This window comes from Elephas maximus, chromosome 17 (genome assembly GCF_024166365.1).
Source record: "Elephas maximus indicus isolate mEleMax1 chromosome 17, mEleMax1 primary haplotype, whole genome shotgun sequence".
Lineage (NCBI taxonomy): Eukaryota > Metazoa > Chordata > Mammalia > Proboscidea > Elephantidae > Elephas > Elephas maximus.
This window is the reverse complement of record NC_064835.1, coordinates 84,443,109-84,459,520: the sequence shown is the minus strand read 5'-3', so window position 1 is coordinate 84,459,520 and position 16,412 is coordinate 84,443,109. Positions and strand designations below refer to the sequence as shown.

General features: G+C 48.1%; 1 protein-coding gene across 1 annotated transcript in view; it reads right to left on the bottom strand.

The window, feature by feature from the left end:
- The window catches only part of CREG2 (cellular repressor of E1A stimulated genes 2), a 28,626-nt gene extending 12,604 nt beyond the window's left edge, over nucleotides 1-16,022 (bottom strand). The window contains exons 1-2 of the mRNA XM_049856336.1: nucleotides 15,522-16,022; nucleotides 13,247-13,416 (exon numbers count right to left, since the gene is read on the bottom strand). Of these exons, the coding sequence (XP_049712293.1) occupies nucleotides 13,247-13,416; nucleotides 15,522-15,944 (593 nt within the window). The 5' untranslated portion in view covers nucleotides 15,945-16,022. The remainder of the gene's footprint in view (nucleotides 1-13,246; nucleotides 13,417-15,521) is intronic.
- Between the last annotated feature and the right edge of the window lie 390 nt (nucleotides 16,023-16,412).

Sequence of the window (16,412 nt, the reverse complement as noted above, 5' to 3'; positions counted from 1 at the left end):
TTTTATTATGTAAGGCTAGGTGAGACACCCGTAAGGTGGATTGCTCTCTAATATCAGAGGAGAGAAGGTAGCGGGAGAGGTCCTCAATTTCCCTTTTGTTTGGGCCAGTTACAGTGGTGGTTCAGGGGTAGCTTTCTCCCCTTCCCTGCAGGACACCTGGTTCAATTCCCGGCCAATGCACCCAAGCGCAGCCATCACCCATCTGGCAGTGGACAACTATGTAGCTATGATGCTGAACTCTTAGAAGAAGTACAGCCAGAATGCTCCTTAGGAGCGAGGATGGTGAGATTCCGTCTCACGTACATTGGACATGCTATCAGGAGGGACCAGTCCCTGGAGAAGGACATCGTGCTTGGTAAAGGAGAAGGACAGTGAAAAAGAGGAAGACCCTCAACAAGACGGACTGACACAGTGGCTGCAACAACGCGCTCAGGCACAGCAACGACTGTGAGGATGGCACAGGACCGGGCGGTGTTTCATTCCGTTGTACACAGGGCCACTATGAGTCGGAAACAACTCGACGGCACCTAACAACACCCACATGATGCCGAGCAGGTTGCAGTGGAGCTTCCAGACTACAACAGGCTAGGAAAAAAGGCCCGGTGAACTAACCGAAAAACCCGCCAATGAAAACCCCCTATTTCGTACCATTTGTAGACTTTGGCGTTCTGATACGGTGATTCTGTGAAGTGGGAAAAGGACATGAAAAGCATAGTATGTGGTATGAGGTAAGAGTGTGTGGGCGCTGAGCCAGCCTGTCAACCTCTGAATCCCAGCTGTGACTCAACCTCTCTGTGCCCCGGTTTCCTCACCTGTGAAAAACAGATAAACATAGTTCCTGCCCGATGGTGTTGTTGTGAGGTCTTGGGGGGGAGGGATGACAGCTTTCTTCCCTCCGCTGATTTTTTTTTTACCTGTAGAGGGGGCTCCACTAGCATAAGACTCTTCCCCTCTCCACTCCTCAGACTGAAATGAGTTGGTGAATTCGGAAGACACCGGACACGTGTATTCAGTCCCCACCTGCCTGCAGGAAGTACACCTTCTGCCCTGCTCCTCCATGCCATAAATCAGCCAGGGGCCTGCTGCAGCCTGGGGAGGCCGGGGCCCAGTGCTGCCTGGGACTGGGTGTGTAAGTCTGTCTCCTGACGGAGCTTCTTTTCAGGAGGTTCACTTGCCCACAACTGTAAGCCACGTTTTCCATGTTGGCTTTATCAATATTAAAGGTGATATTTTGCTATTCTGTCTACTTTACTCTTTTACTTCTCAGTTGGTTTAGATCAGGTTTAGGGGTGGCCTGCCACCTATTTTCATTTAGCATGGGAGATTGTAATGGATTTTACATTTTTAAATGGTTCAAAACATAAAAAGAAGACTAATGTTTTATAACACATGAAAATTACATGAAATTCAAGTCTTGATGTGCTTAAATGAAGTATTATCGGAACACGGCCACGTCCATTTGTTTGCATACTGTCCACGGCTACTTTTGCACAACTGTATAGTTGAGTAGTTTGTGACAGAGACTGGATGACCACAACATCTAAAATATTTACTATTTTCCCTTTATAGAAAGAATTTGTTGACCTCTAGTTTAGATTGAGGACCCCTGGTGGCACAGTGGTAAGAGCTTGGCTGCTAACCAAGAGGTTGGCAGTTCGAATCCACCAGCTGCTCCTTGGAAACCCTGTAGGGCAGTTCTACTCTGTCCTATAGGGTCGCTATGAGTCAGAATCCACTTGACAACAATGGGTGAGTTTAAATTGTGAGAATGGAAGAGGGATGCTGTTTACTGAGCCCCTTGGGCCCCTACAGGAGGACTACGCCCATGAATTCACAGGAAGCACAGTGTCTGGTGTGTAGTAAGCCCTCAACGCAGCTGCTGGTTATGGGAAATTTCAAAGGGTGGGATGGCTGGAGGGCTCTTGGCAGGGGGCTTTACTCTCTAAATTTGTTAGTGGTATTGATCATGAAATATCAAGGAGATGGTAAAGACTGAGTACCCGTTGCTACAGAGTCAGTTCCGACTCATAGTGACACTATAGGACAGAGTAGAACTGCCCAATAGAGTTTTCAAGGGGAGCCTGTTGGATTTGAACTGCTGACCTTTTGGTTAGCAGCTGTAGCACTTAACCGCCACGCCACCAGGGTTTCCAGGAGAGTATCAGGTCATATATAATGCGGCCAAGAGTTAATCTATAAAATCTTAAAAGTTTTTTTTTTTTTTTCAGGCTTAAAATGGAGACAGGCTGCGTTTGTGGCTTGTCCCCTTCCTGTATTGGGACCAGTAGCTTCTAAGGAGCCCAAGGAAATCTGGGAGCGACATACTCTACCTGGCTCCTAGAAATGTATATTTTCACTGTCCTAATGATTTGATGGAAACCGTGGTGGCGTAGTGGTTAAGAGCTACGGCTGCTAACCAAAGGGTCAGCAGTTCAAATCCTCCAGGCGCTCCTTGGAAACTCTGTGGGGCGGTTCTACTCTGTCCTATAGGGTTGCTATAAGTCGGAGTTGACTGGACAGCACTGGGCTTGGTTTTTTTTTTTCTTTTTTTTTTTGGTTTTTAATGATACAATGCCCTCCAGCATCATGGGAAAAGTTGGGTCCCTCTTTCAGCAGACCTTGACAGATTCTGGGTTGCTGCTGTGCGCATCATTTCAAATCTACCTACCCACCTACCTGTTCATTCATTTGGTTTTAAAATTTGATTAACATTTCAGAAAACAAGCCCTTTGCCTCTGAGTTGATTCCAACTCATAGGAACCTTGTACAACGAGTAGAACTGCCCCATAGGGTTTCTAAGGATCGGCTGGTGAATTCGAACTGCCAATGTTTTTTTGGTTAGCAGCCGAGCTCTTAACCATTGCGCCACAAGAGCCCTACATAATTTCTAACTTTTTCCATTTTGAATCAGATATGCTTATTTAGCATTTACATAACTTCTCATATTTTAATGAATCTGATAACTTTAAATCTCATAATATCCATGTGACATAGGTCACATACCATCATTTCTGCAGTAAAGGCTTAACTTGGCCGGCCCGAGTTGCTCAAATCATGTACTTTCCAAAGAAAGGCTTATCTTCAGGAAGCCTGAGACCCTGGGCCATGCTGTTTGGTTTGACCTCTTGGGGGCTAGAGACTGAATAGCTAAGGTCAGTAACATGGGCACTGTGTGCCTATGTGATTAAACCCAGTAAAATCCCTGGCCACCAAGGTCGCAGTGAGCTTCCCCAGTTGGCAATACTTCACACATGTTGTCACACATTGTTTCCTGGAAGAATTAAGCACTTCCCCATGCAACTCCACGGGAGGGGACACCTGCAAGTTTGTGTCTAGTTTCTCCTGGACTTTGCCCCATCCGCCTTTTCTACCTGCAGGTCTTGATTTATATCCTTTTGCTATAATACATTGTAATCACAAGCTTCTGGGTCTTGCAAGGCCTCTTAGCAAATCATCGAAACTGAGGGTGGTCTTGGGGACCCCCAAAACACCTGGACAAGCAGACTTTGGCAGGTCCTATTTTCTCAGATGGTTGTTGTTGGTGTTGTTAGATTCCATCAAGTCAGCGCCAACTCATGGTGACCTTATGGATAACAGAATGAATGTTGCCCAGTCTTGTGCCATATTCATGATCGTTGGGTTGTTTGAGCTCATTGTTCTAGCTTTTTTTGTCAGTTCATCTCACTGACAGGTTCACTCATTTTTGCTGACCCTCACTCTACCAACCATGATGTTTTTTTCCTGGCGATTGGTCTTTCCTCATGATGTGTCCAAAGTAAGCGAGCCAAAGTCTTGCCATTCTCATTTCCAGGGAGCATTCTGGTTGTATTTCTTCTAAGACTGATCTGTTTGTTCTTCTGGAAGTTCACAGTATATTCAATATTCTTTGCCAACATCACAGTTCAAATGCTTCAGTTCTTCTGTCACAGATGGTACATATTATTAAATGGTTGTCTGGAGGCATGATTCATTAAAACGTTACATTTAAAATCTTGAGAAAGGTATGTCTGTCAAGCAAAGCATGTTTTGCTTATACTTAAGGAACTTGTTTTTACTTACATGGAATTTTTTCTTTATCACACGCCCTGTTGAGATGTAACAAGAGAATAAAGGTGGACATGCCCACATATTCAGGTAAATTGCTTCACACGGGACATTGTGTACCATTTGAAAGTATTACCACCTGCAGTGTTTTTGACACTGCAAAAATGGACTGCTGAATTGTGAATGTTTCTTGTGAGTTAAGATGAAAGAATGATGGGATGCAATATGTATCTGAAAACCGAATGTACACTGAATTTAGTAAAGGACCTAAAATGGATAGAAGAAAATAAGTAAAAAAAGGTAAACAGGAGCTAAATTTTCATGTGCTGAGTATATGAGAACTGGCGTCTGGACAAGACTGTCATCAGTTGTACCCAATTTGTTTGTTCACTATTAAAGCTAATTTCTTCACAAATTGCTCTGCGATGAAAGCAATGAAATTAGCAGTCATAAGTAAGTCATGACAGAATACTAACACATTTCATTTAAATAGGGAGCATTTTTGCTTCTCCACTAGTGGTGATTACATTGAATAGAAAGGAGATTACATATTTAAATAGGTAAATAGAAAACTTGCTATTTACACAGTGGGCAACCCAGCTGATCTCGATACAAACTTCCTTCCACTCTGTAGTAGACAGAATAATGGTCCCCTAAAAAAATTTTTTTTTTTTTAAAGATGTCCATATCCTAATCCTAGGAATATGTGACTGTGTTATCTTATGTGGCAACGGGGAATTAAGGTAGAAATCAGGGAGATTATCCTGGATTATCTGGGTAGGTCCAAAGCAATCACAAAGAAGCCAAAACCACTGCTGTCAAGTCAACTCTGACTTATGGGGCCCCATGTGTTACAGAGTAGAACTGAACTCCATAGGATCTTCTTGGCTGTAACCTTTATGGAAGCAGATTGCCAGGTCTTTCTTCCATGGTGCTGCTGTGTGGGTTCAAACCTCCAGCCTTTCATTTAGTAGTTGTGCACAGATGGTTTGCTCCTCCCAGGGTGTGATGGTTAAGATTGTGAGTCAACTTGGCTGGGCCATGATTCTCAGTGTTTTGGCAGTTGTATAACGTTGTGATCACTTCCCTGTTGAGATGTGATATGTGATCACCCCCGTGATGGGATCTGCTGTGAGTAGCCAATCAGTTGAAAGGGAGTTTCCTTGGGCATGTGGCCTGTATCCGAATATAATTGAATGTTCTGGCTTTTGCCTGTTCTGCATCCTGCTGTTGGTTCCTGTTCTTTTGACCTTCAGTTCTTGGGGCTTGACCTAGCAGCTTACCTGTGGTCTTACATCCCTATCTTGGGTTCATCAGCCCCAACGCTGTGTGAATCAGGAGAAGCCTTGTGGTCTTGCCTGCTGATCTTGGGATTTGTCGATCTTCATAGCCTGTGAGCAAAAGCCCTGCTCTCTGACCTGCCAGTCTTGGGTTCGCCAGCCCCTGCTGCTACGTGAATCAGGAGAAGCCTCTATGATCCATGGACTTGGGACGTTCCAGCCTCTACAACCTCATGAGCCATTTTCCTTGATATAAATCTCTCTATATATACATATTTATATGCTTTACTGGTTTTGCTTATCTAGAGAACTGGCAGCAGCAGAACAAGTAGACCAGTGCCACACAGTGCTGCAGCCAACCCACACAGAGAGAGAGCTGAGTGCCTTTGGCAGGAGGCTTCCTGGCAGAGTGGGGTGCTTTCGGGTGCTTATGGTGGAGCTAGGCTTGCTGCTCCAAGGAGCAAGACAGCTGAGTGCCTTCCGGCCAAAGTTTACTGGTGGAGTGGTGTGCCTCCAGGCACTTATCAGTGGAGCTGAAGAGCTTTGGGACACTTGTCCCAGCAGGGCAGATGTGGGTGGTGAGGCCCGAAGGGCCGAGAGGCCAAGCAACCAGAAACTGAAGAGACAAGGAACACAGGAAGCTATGCCGCCTCGGCCTCAAAGGGTATGGCCACAACCTCTGGAGTCTCAAAGGGTAGAGCCATGGCCTCTGGTATTTCTAAGGGTGGAGTCGCCACTCAGATGGACTAGGAGAATGGTGAGTCTAAAGCTGAGGGAACAGAGTTGCTGTCCCAGTGGGCCTGGAAGGCCTGATTCTGTGCCATTCTCAGAATTGTTGCTACGCTTGGCCCCATCGTTGGAGCCACTGTGTCAATCCACCTCGTTGAGGATCTTCCTCTTTTTCACTGACCCTCTACCAAGCATGACGTCCTTCTGCAGGGACTGATCCCTCCTGACAACATGTCCAAAGTATGTGAGATGTAGTCTCGCCATCCTTGCTTCTAGGGAGCATTCTGGCTGCACTTCTTCCAACACGGATCTGTACTCAGAACTCTGCTCACCACTGATCTAGATCTTATCACTGACCCACTAAGGAACGTAGGCAGTTTGACTCAGAGTAAAAGTTTAAGAATGCTGGAAGGAAAGGCTGAGGAGCATAATTTTTTACAATTGTAGTGCCTCTGTGTACAACAGTTCACACTCTCCTTTTATCAGTTACTTGCGCAGGTCCGACAATGGAAAAAGCAATGAGTTGTTAGGTCAAATAACTATGGAGATTTCCAGGACTACTACTGTACCCAAAAGAAAGGGGGAGGGGGTGGGAAAAGAAGAAATAAGCAGAATGTGTGGCTGAGGACTGAACAACTTTGTGAGGGCTTAATTTCGCACTAAAGCAATGGTTTGCGAAGTCTGGGCCCGGAACCAGCAGCAGGAGTGTCCCACGGGGAAACTGTCCCATCACCACTGGCTGCCTTCAAGTGGATCCAACTCCCGACAGCCCCACGTGTGTCAGAGTAGAACTGTGCCCCACAGTTTCTGAATGACTGACTTTTGGGAAGTAGGTCACCAGGCCTTTATTCTGAGGCACATCTGGGTGGACTTGAGCCTCCCACCTCTCAGTTAGCAGCCGAGTGTGTTAACCATTTGCACCACTCAGCGGCTCTAGAAACTGGTTAGAAACACGAACTATAGGACTTCACCCCAGACCTGCTGAATCAGAAGCTCTGAGAGTGGAACCCAGGAATCTCTGTTTTAATCAGCCCTTCAGGTGATTCTGATGCATACCCAAGTTTGAGGATCACTAAACAACTGCAACGATCTAGGGAAGCCCAGGGAAAAAGTTACAAATGAAGCTGAGGCTGGATGGGAAGAGGTGGTTTGAAGACTGGGGAAAGGGACACTGGTAGGACAAAGGAACTAGAATTGTTAGTGGATTCCTGAGATGGATGGTGTTATGGATTGAACTGTGTCCCCCCAAAACGTGTGTCAACTTGGTTAGGCCATGATTCTCAGTATTGTGTTGTTGTCCGCCATTTTGTAATCCGATGTAACTACCCTACGTGTTGTAAATCCTAACCTCTGTGATGGGAATGAGGCAGGATTAGAGGCAGTAATGCTCATGAGGCAGGACTCAATCTATAGGATTAGGTTGTATCTTGAGTCAATCTCCTTTGAGATTTAAAAGAGAATTGAGCAGAGAGGAGAGAGACCTCATTACCATGAAGAATGAAGAGCTGGGAGTGGAGTGTATCCTTTGGACTTGGAGTCCCTGCACTGAGAAACTCCTAGACCGGGGAATATTGATGACAAGGACCTCCCCCCAGAGCTGACAGAGAGAGGGAGGCTTCCCCTGGAGCTGGTCCCCCGAATTTGGACTTCTAGCCTCCTAAACTGTGAGAGAATAAACTTCTGTTTGTTAAAGCCATCCATTTGTGGTATTTCTGTTATAGCAGCACTAGATAACTAAGACTGATGGAAACCACAGAGGTAAACCTTCATGGGCAGAAAAAAAAGGAGGGGAAGAGAAGTGGCTGCAGGCCCCTAAGAGGACTGGCTGTGGAAATGAATGACAGACAGAAGAGTGGTCAGACTCCTGCTCACCAACCTTTCTCTCTGCAACTCTCTGGCTCTTCCCAGATGGCTCTTTTAAAAGCTACTCAGACTAATGCTCGCTCTAGGAAGACAGGACTGCGTGGACAAAGGAGAAGAGGCAACACAAATCTGGACAGGGAGCAATTTATTTAGAAGATTTATACTTTGCCTTCAAAGGGAATGAGCCAGATTCAATGAAGAGAAATTGAATTCAGCTTCCGTATCCGATTAGGGCTGCGCCCTCTACTTTGGAAGGCACACCACGTCATAGGTGTTCAGAGACTCCAGGCAGAGACACGTATTGGCTATCAGCAAGCAGGTCGCTGCCAGCACGTACTTATTCTGAGTGCTCACCTGATTGAGCTCATCTAGAGAACGACTGAACAGAGCATCTTCCAAGTGAAGCTCTCCAGGACAACAAATTCCAGTGCCTGCCTTTGGAATTAGGCTGGCCGAGGTGTCTGTCTATCACGTGAAAGTATCTTCTCTTCCTACAAGAACAGTTGAAAAGATGGGGGCGGGGAGAGGGGTGGCGACGAGGCATTTACATTTCCTGAATCTCCTTTATCTTCTGCTTGGAAGAAATGAGTTGGCTCAGTATGCCGTAATTGAGTTGTTTATATTCATGACCCTAAGCGTTTAGCTGGTATTCCCAGCATAAATACAAGCCATGTCTCTCATCACCACCCTCGCCTTCATTATCTGGTCTCACAGGGAGCTCCTCTCCCTGTCAACGTGCCTACAAAACACAGGGCTGCTCACAGGATGAGGCAGGGGTCCCATCTATGTCCACACAAGTTGTCGCAAACACTCTAAGGGGAAGCATTACCTTTTCGTTGTGTGTTGAATGATCTCGGCAGTATTTACCCCTCAAGCAAGTGACTCAGAGGGATCAGCATTTTGGAAGGGCTTCCCTTCTGTATTTTATACACCTGCGTGACTTCAGCTAACTCTTGCTTTGGCACTTCCCCTTTGAAACTAGCTTCCTTTGCAAACTAGAATCTTCGCATCTCCTCTGATGTTAAACCTCACCAACCAACAGCCAGATGCTGTCAAGTGCGACTTGCGGTGACTCCATGCGTGCTAGAGCAGAACTGTGCTCCACAGGGTTGTCAATAGCTGATTATTTGGAAGTGGCTTGCCAGGCATTTCTTCCATGGAGCCTCTGGGTAGATTCAAACCTCCAGCTTTCCAGTTAGCAGCTGAGCGTGTTAACACTGCACCGCCCAGGACTCCAAACACCAAAGTCTGGTCAATTCAAGTTCTAACAAGAGCCACTGTTCATAGGTAGGGCAGGTATGCATTCAACTCAGGGGAAAGAAAGTGGGCCCTGATCCACGGCAATCTTTCATTAAAAGCCTTTTGGGGAGAAAGGGAAAAAGTGTTTTTATGTCCTATTTTCTTGATAGTGAACTTGGTCTACTGAAGAACCTAGCATTTATCTAAGCTATGAGTGAAAAATTTTCACTTCAGAAAAAGTACCTCATAAACCTCTTTTGGTTTCCTCAGGATATCCTGATCTTTGAAATGAAAACGGATCCAACGCCATCAAGCAGCCTGTTGTTTAGAGAATGTCTGAGCACCTGCCTTGGCTCATTAAGAAGAAGCAGACTCAAGCCCCTGGCATTCAAGCCTACACGCTCCACAAGAAAAGGCTTTACAACAGAAGAAAAATTTCCTAGGTAGCTTTGCTTTGTCAGCCCATAGATATTGAATGTTTTCACACAACTGCATCTCTGATCTGAGCATAAATTCATTTCTTTGCAGGAACATCTGTACATTTTTATGTTAAAACAAACAAAAAAATGAAATAGCAGCCCCATGTGTGTCAGAGTAGAACTGTGTTCCATACGGTTCTCGATGGTTGATTTTTCAGAAGGGGATCGCCAGGCCTTTCTTCTCAGGTGCCTCTGGGTGGAATCGAACATCCAACCTTTGGATTAGCAGCCGAGCGTGTTAACTGTTTGCATCACCCAGGGACTCCATGTATGTTGAAGGGAGAGGAAAATGAAGAGATGAGGGGATGGCTAATTGCAAGTGAATTTATTAAGCTGGAGTCTTATTCTCAATTTGCCTTCTTATCCTGAGCTGGGGAATAGATTTCCGCTCCTAATTCATCTAATTAATTAAATGAAGGCATCACAGCACCACGAGTAAACAGCATAACAGCATAAAATGGCCTTTAAAGAAGCAAACAATTAAAAGGCAAGACACGTTTGTAGGTGTGGTTTGGCTGTGGACGTTGTCTGCTTATTGAACACGCACATGTTACCTATCAATTGTCTTTTATACCAAATGTCCTGGGAGCAGTAACAGCTGCTCCGTCGGCTTGCATCCCTCTCAGCCTGCCCGCCTGCATTCTGCTTGGATGTTTGCCTTATCCTGGGCCACGTCCTGTAGGTGGAGGGGAAGCTCCCCAGCTGTCCTTGTCACGCCTGCAGGAACAGGGCTCAGCCCTGATGGCTATAGAGGAAGGCTGGCAGCTGACCCACCCTCCCTCCAGGGGCTGCCCCAGGGGAAAAGAAGATGGCTCTCTGGCCCCCCTTTCCTTCACTCAGAGTGTCCGTGGCCACATCACTTCCTCCCTGTCTGTCCTTGCTGAGGGGGCTGCGTGGAGCATTCTGGATTACTGCTCAGTTTCTGAGGGCTCTGCAGCCCCAGCATACCCTCCAGGCCCAAGAAGCCCTGGGGACCCATCCAGGAGAAAGGCCAGGCCCTGGTGTCACTGCCCACCGAGAATGGAGCGGGGAAAACCCACGCACATGGAATGCTCCAATGAGTCGATAAAAATGTGATTGTCAGGATCTTTCAAGGCAACCTGCTTCAAGAATGAAGGTGCCTGTCATTTTTCTGAGGACGAGCAAGACTTCTGAAGGCAAAGGGATGAAGCGGCCTTGATTTACCGCCATCCTCAGGTCAGATGTGTGTTGTCTGGATCCCCCTGCACTGTGGGGAACGCTATCCAGCCCAGGAAAATGAATCCTGGTCTTGCTGGTGGTTCTCTTCAGACCCTGGGGTCAGGTAGGTGGGGCGGCAGGTTGGTGCTTTGCCAGGCCGGCCCTCCAAACATCGTACCAGGTGCTTGTCAGGGCAGCTCTTGGCTGTGGACACTTCTGCCAGATGCTTTGATATGCTCGGTGGTCCTAGGAGCCCCCCACTGGCTGGTGTACTCACGGGCCAGTATCTGTCTTTCTTTCAGTGCTGATGGACCACGTGACTTTGCCAGCGTCGACGTCTCAAGTTGGGACCGCATAACTAAAGCAGTTGCAGGTTTATTTTTTTTACAGCTTTTTTCCCCAAAATGATTTGTAATTGTCTGGGCCGCACTTTGTCCTGAGATGTGTGCTGTACAATAAAAAACCAAATCTAATATACTTTGGGGGGAAAATAAAAGACTGGAGGCAAAACCTAAAATGTGATGTTGAACGTGGAAAGTGAACCTCACATAGATGAATCAAGCCTCAGTTTAAGCAGTTTCTGGGAAATAGCGCAGCAGATAAGTTCGCTCTGGGGTGCTAACAAAAGCCTCCTTGCTCAGTAACCTTTGCTTTGAAGCATGTCTACTGGGGTTAAACTTAGTTTTGTAGATATTTATTTATGTGATATTTTAATACTTCGGAAGGGGGCAGCAGTTCCAGGAAACAGGAGTTCCACACGAGACATGGGAGTACCAATGGGTGGTGACCCTGGCTTCCTCTCCCAGGCCAGTGTTACAGGTGTGCCCAGGTGGTACCTTCTGCAGCCCTCAGGTGGCTGGGCGGGGCCTGGGGTGGTCAATTCTGGCCATGAGCAGCCTCAACCACCTACTGCTCAGATATCTGTACTTCCTGTGGGTGGCCGGCCATGAAGAAGGTCTACACGCATGGCTCAAGACCACATAGGCAAGCCTACCTGGTTATCGAGGGGGCTGAAGGAAGGCACCCTGCAACCAGGCCCCCTGTGAGTACCCCTCCTCAGTGGAATTTCTCACCACTCTCAGTTCCAGCTCTTGCCTGTTAATGCTGACATCTGCCTGGTGCCTGTCATTGCTGACGTCTGCCTGGTGCCTGCCAATAGACAATTCCCTTCCACAAACTGAGTGATGTGACGGCTTATTCATTCATCTAGATTGTCTTGCCTGTCTCAGGAACAGGTGTGTTCCGGGTTCTGGGATTAACGTGCCACAGCACAATGACTGCTTTCAGTACCTGCATGCAGGTGATCAGCTGTCTGAGGTAGGAAAACACCTGAGAAGTTAAGAAAGGTGTCCTGGAATATACTTCTAATGACAGACAGCCTGACTGACCAAGAACAGGGAGAACAGCCTATGCAAATAGAAACATTGCTTATCCTGGCTTCTTGCCATAACCCGCTGGGAAACTGGGTCAGTGGGTCAGTGGAAGCGTCTCCAGACAGACTTAGCCAAGTCTCTTATTGCTGGTGTCTGCCAGCGTCGCAGGGCAAACAAGCCTGGGATCCACAGGGTCTCATCCAGGCTGCACTTTACAGCTTACTGTTGCTTTGATTATCCTCCATAAGAAGTAACAAATTTGCTTAGTTACTATGCTTTTCATGCCTTGCATAAAGAATAATAGAATTTCAGGGCTGGGATTTTCTAAAGCATCCCTACCTTCTACGGGTGAAAACAATAAACGCTCCACAGGGTGAGTATCCCAAGACCTCCTGATGCACGTCCTGCTCCCTGGGCTGGTCCCCCACACTGATCTGGAATATAGTTTCAAGCTGTGCATTTTGAATTCAGACGAAGGTGTTAGGATCAGCGTTCCATTTGTGCTTAACTATCTTTAGAAGCCTTTTTGTGTAGAGAGTTTGAGGGTCTTCATTGCACACATCTCTCAGGGTGGAACAGAAATTCATTTGAAAAACAATAAATAGACGCTGTGGTGCACCTGTTGTAGAGACCTACCGGCTCTTCCTTCACCGAACCCCTCTCTGTCCTTTCTCATAGTAACAAGAGTCGCCATTTGCCCACCTAGGTTCATGGTACCCACCCAAGGCACATCACACAAACAGCATTTCCATCCCTCATAATAACCCTGTGAGGTAGACACTATTATTCCCATTTTACAGATGACAAAACGCACTCAGGGAGGTTAGGTAACTTCTCCCTAATCTCACAGCTTGGTGAGTGACAGAATTATATTTCTCTGAATCCCAGGGTATACTCTTCCCGTTTCAAGTTGGCCAAGATACCAGTTTACATCTCAGTTTTAAAAACTGCAGGGTTCTGTTAAAGCTGTGTGAGCCAGAGAGGAGCCCATTCCCCTGCTTCTCTGCCCAAAGCATCCTGGGACCTGCGCGAGCAAGGACAAGCCAAGCCAGAGGTCTACCTGCAAAACTCGCCCTCCGATTCCGGCAGCGTCAGCGATGCCATGGGGTTCCTCATCAGATCGGCCACAGTGGGGTCCTTGGGTGACAAGTAGAAGAAAGGAACCCCAGTGCTGTTGTTGATGAGGCCATCGCTGATGGGCAGGCAGTTCCCAAAAGGCACTCCCCGGATCTAACAGACACCAAAGAAGGTTTTGTCAACGCAGAGGCATGAGCTGATCTCTGCTGAGAGCTTAGCTTGTCTCCAGCCAAGACACACAAGACCAGGGATGCGAGGGGGCATGGCACCACAGTGATTTTGACAACACACTCATTTTATTAAATTTAATGCTATTTTGGGGAGGGGCAGCGAAATTTTGGGGGAGAGTGTTAAAGCCTCTCACATGAGCTCTGCTGGTGTCCCGTTGCCTTCACTGCCTTCCTCAACATTTCTGGTAACGTTGGGACTAGAACGGAAGTCTTAACTTTGACATCTTACCTGGTTTCTGGACTTCAGGAATTTTCTATTATTGTTACTTTTAGGGCCACAGCACTGTATCATTTACTAATCGTTTTTTAAGTTGTAATCAATAACACGTCATTTTAGGACTCAGCAAGGTACGGGAAATTCTCTTGTTACACTTTTGCCTTAGAGGAAGTTAGAGAAACATGAAATAGCAATTTTTCCCACGATCACCTAGCAGTGTGGGTGAAATTCTCAGACCTACACAACAATATTTAGGTCTTAGTTTTCCCAAACCCTGCTGTTTAAAGCTTTCCATCTCCCACGGGTCTTGCTCCTTACAAAGTATACTAGCTCACCATTACCTAGCTCAGAACTCAGGGGCCGTCTTAATCTTTGGAGTGTTGTATGACAAAGGTGATAAGGGAGGGCTTTACATTTTTAAAAAATCTTTTAAGAAAACAAAATGTTAAGGAGCCCTTCAGAATGCTAGCCTCACTTCATCAACAGCTTCTGTTTTTCAGCTCCTCATAAACTATTCAGAGTCATGCTTAGCATATGTGGTGGGCACTTGGTAAAGGTTTTCTGAATTTATTGAATTTAGATTAAATGTCAATTTTGGAAAGAGAAACTTATAATGAAGTTAATGAAAACGATGTCGGAAGTTAAAATGCATTTCTTTAATAGATCTGTATTAGACTTAAAACTGCTTGAAAAGATCTGTGTTTTAAACCAAGATAGTTCAGCTTCCTATCTTCTTATGGTGTGTTTTAGGAGCAGCAGACGTAACTGTGAAAAACCATTTGGATGCTGTGAATATCCAACTGGCAGCAGAATCTGCCATAATTGGAATAAAGTTGTCACTTAGATAATATTTAAACAAAGACGTTCAAAGCTACCTAGTTAACCACTTCATTTTACAGACAAAGAAAGCAAAGTGGAGAAAGGAGTGACTTGGCCACAGACTCAAAGCTGGTGAGATGCAGGGCTGGGGCGGGGGGAGGGGGGGACTGCTCCCTGGCCAATGTCATGTACGTTCTACAAATTATTATTATTAATAAAGTAAATAGCAGTTCAAGTTACTGCCCTGTAATATAACCCTTACGGCTATCTCGACAGCCCCAGAGACTTCTGCAGGATGTATATTTATGGGAGTTTCACCCTCATGATTGATTCATGTCCTCTCAGCTCATGAGGAATCACGTCTAACAGGTGAGTAAACATTCGTGAACTTCACAATAAAAACTGGAGCTGATAACAGCTCATTCCAGCACGCACACACTTCCCACAATAAACCTCCTTTCCAGAAAAATTCTTGCGTTCAATTTTTAACCATGTAAATTTCTGCACAGGCTCGGTTTGTATCTTTCACCCAGTCTCTGCCTCTGTCGGCAACCCTATGTCAGTAGGTAAGGGGGGAAGTTTGGGGTCCCTTGGGCAGCGCTGTGAGCTGGGAGGGGCAATAGGTGCCTTCTCTCCAATTCTAAATGCAGCTCTGGCTTCCTTTGTCCAGGTCTCTGGTCAGGCGCTGCTTATTTGTGTGTCCCTTTGACTGACGACCATAAGACAGAGCTTCAGTCCCCAACCACCTGGCAAGAAGCCTGATTTTCAGTGCCCCCCGCCCCTTGCCAGGCTAAGCGAGCATAATCTGGTCCCGTTGTTGACATGGGGTAGACGGTCCAGGTTAGCCCACCAGGCACGTCTCTAGACCTGGAGAGTACCTGCGTGACCGCCAGCGCTCCCTGCCCCACGGCTACACCGCCTGAGGTCCAGGCCGCGGCCAGGCAGACCCCTGCAGCCGGCTGTCCGGCCGGCCCGGCCCGAGGGTGCCTTACCTTCTCCCGGGCGGACAGGGTGGCCAGACAGCCCCAGGCGTTGGAGTGGGCCAGGAAGCGGGCGGTCCCGGGGCGCGGCGCCTGGCCGGCCGGGGAGGCCTCGCGCCGGTAGGAGAACATGCCGGGCGTGCCGGGGGGCGGCCGGGGGCGGCCGGCGGAGGCCCGGGGCCGCAGGTGCGCGTCCTCCTTGTGCGCCGAGGCCGGGAAGCTCTGCCTCCAGATGCGGCTGGAGTCCTCCAGCAGCGCGGGCAGCGCCTCCTCGGTGGAGACGCTGTCCAGCTCGTCGTCCACCTCGTCGGTGACGGCCCAGGACACCGAGCTCACGAGCACGTACCCCGCGGCCGGGGGCAGCAGGGCGCTGCAGCAGAGCAGCCCCAAGAGGCCGGCCCCGGGCCGCGCCCGCTCGCCGCCGCGCACCGACATCTTGGCGCCGCCGGGACCGCCAGCAGCGCCCCCTGCGGCGGGTCGGGGAGCCGGGCCTGCCCGCCCCGCAGGGCTCCTGGGGGTCCCCGGCGCGCGCCCCAGGGTGCCCGTAGCGCCCCACGGCGCGCCGCGGAGACCGGCCGCCGCCCGGCAGCGCCGCACCCACTGCGGCCCCAGGCGCCCAGGTGCGCCCGTCGCCCGCGGGACCCTCGGGCCCTGCAGCCAGACCGTGGGCGTTCGGCGCCGGCCCAGGACGGCCCCTCCACCCGCCAGCGGGGTGACCCGACAAGCTACTTCGCCCCTCTGCGCCCCACTTCCTTTATCAGAAAATGAGGAGATTGTAGCGGCACCCACTTCAGAGGGGTGTTGGGAGAATTCAGTGAGCTGATATCTGAAGGCCTTTGGAACAGTGTGTACCATGGAGTAAGCACTGTATTTTGTTAAACTAAGACGAAGTGGGAGCCCTGG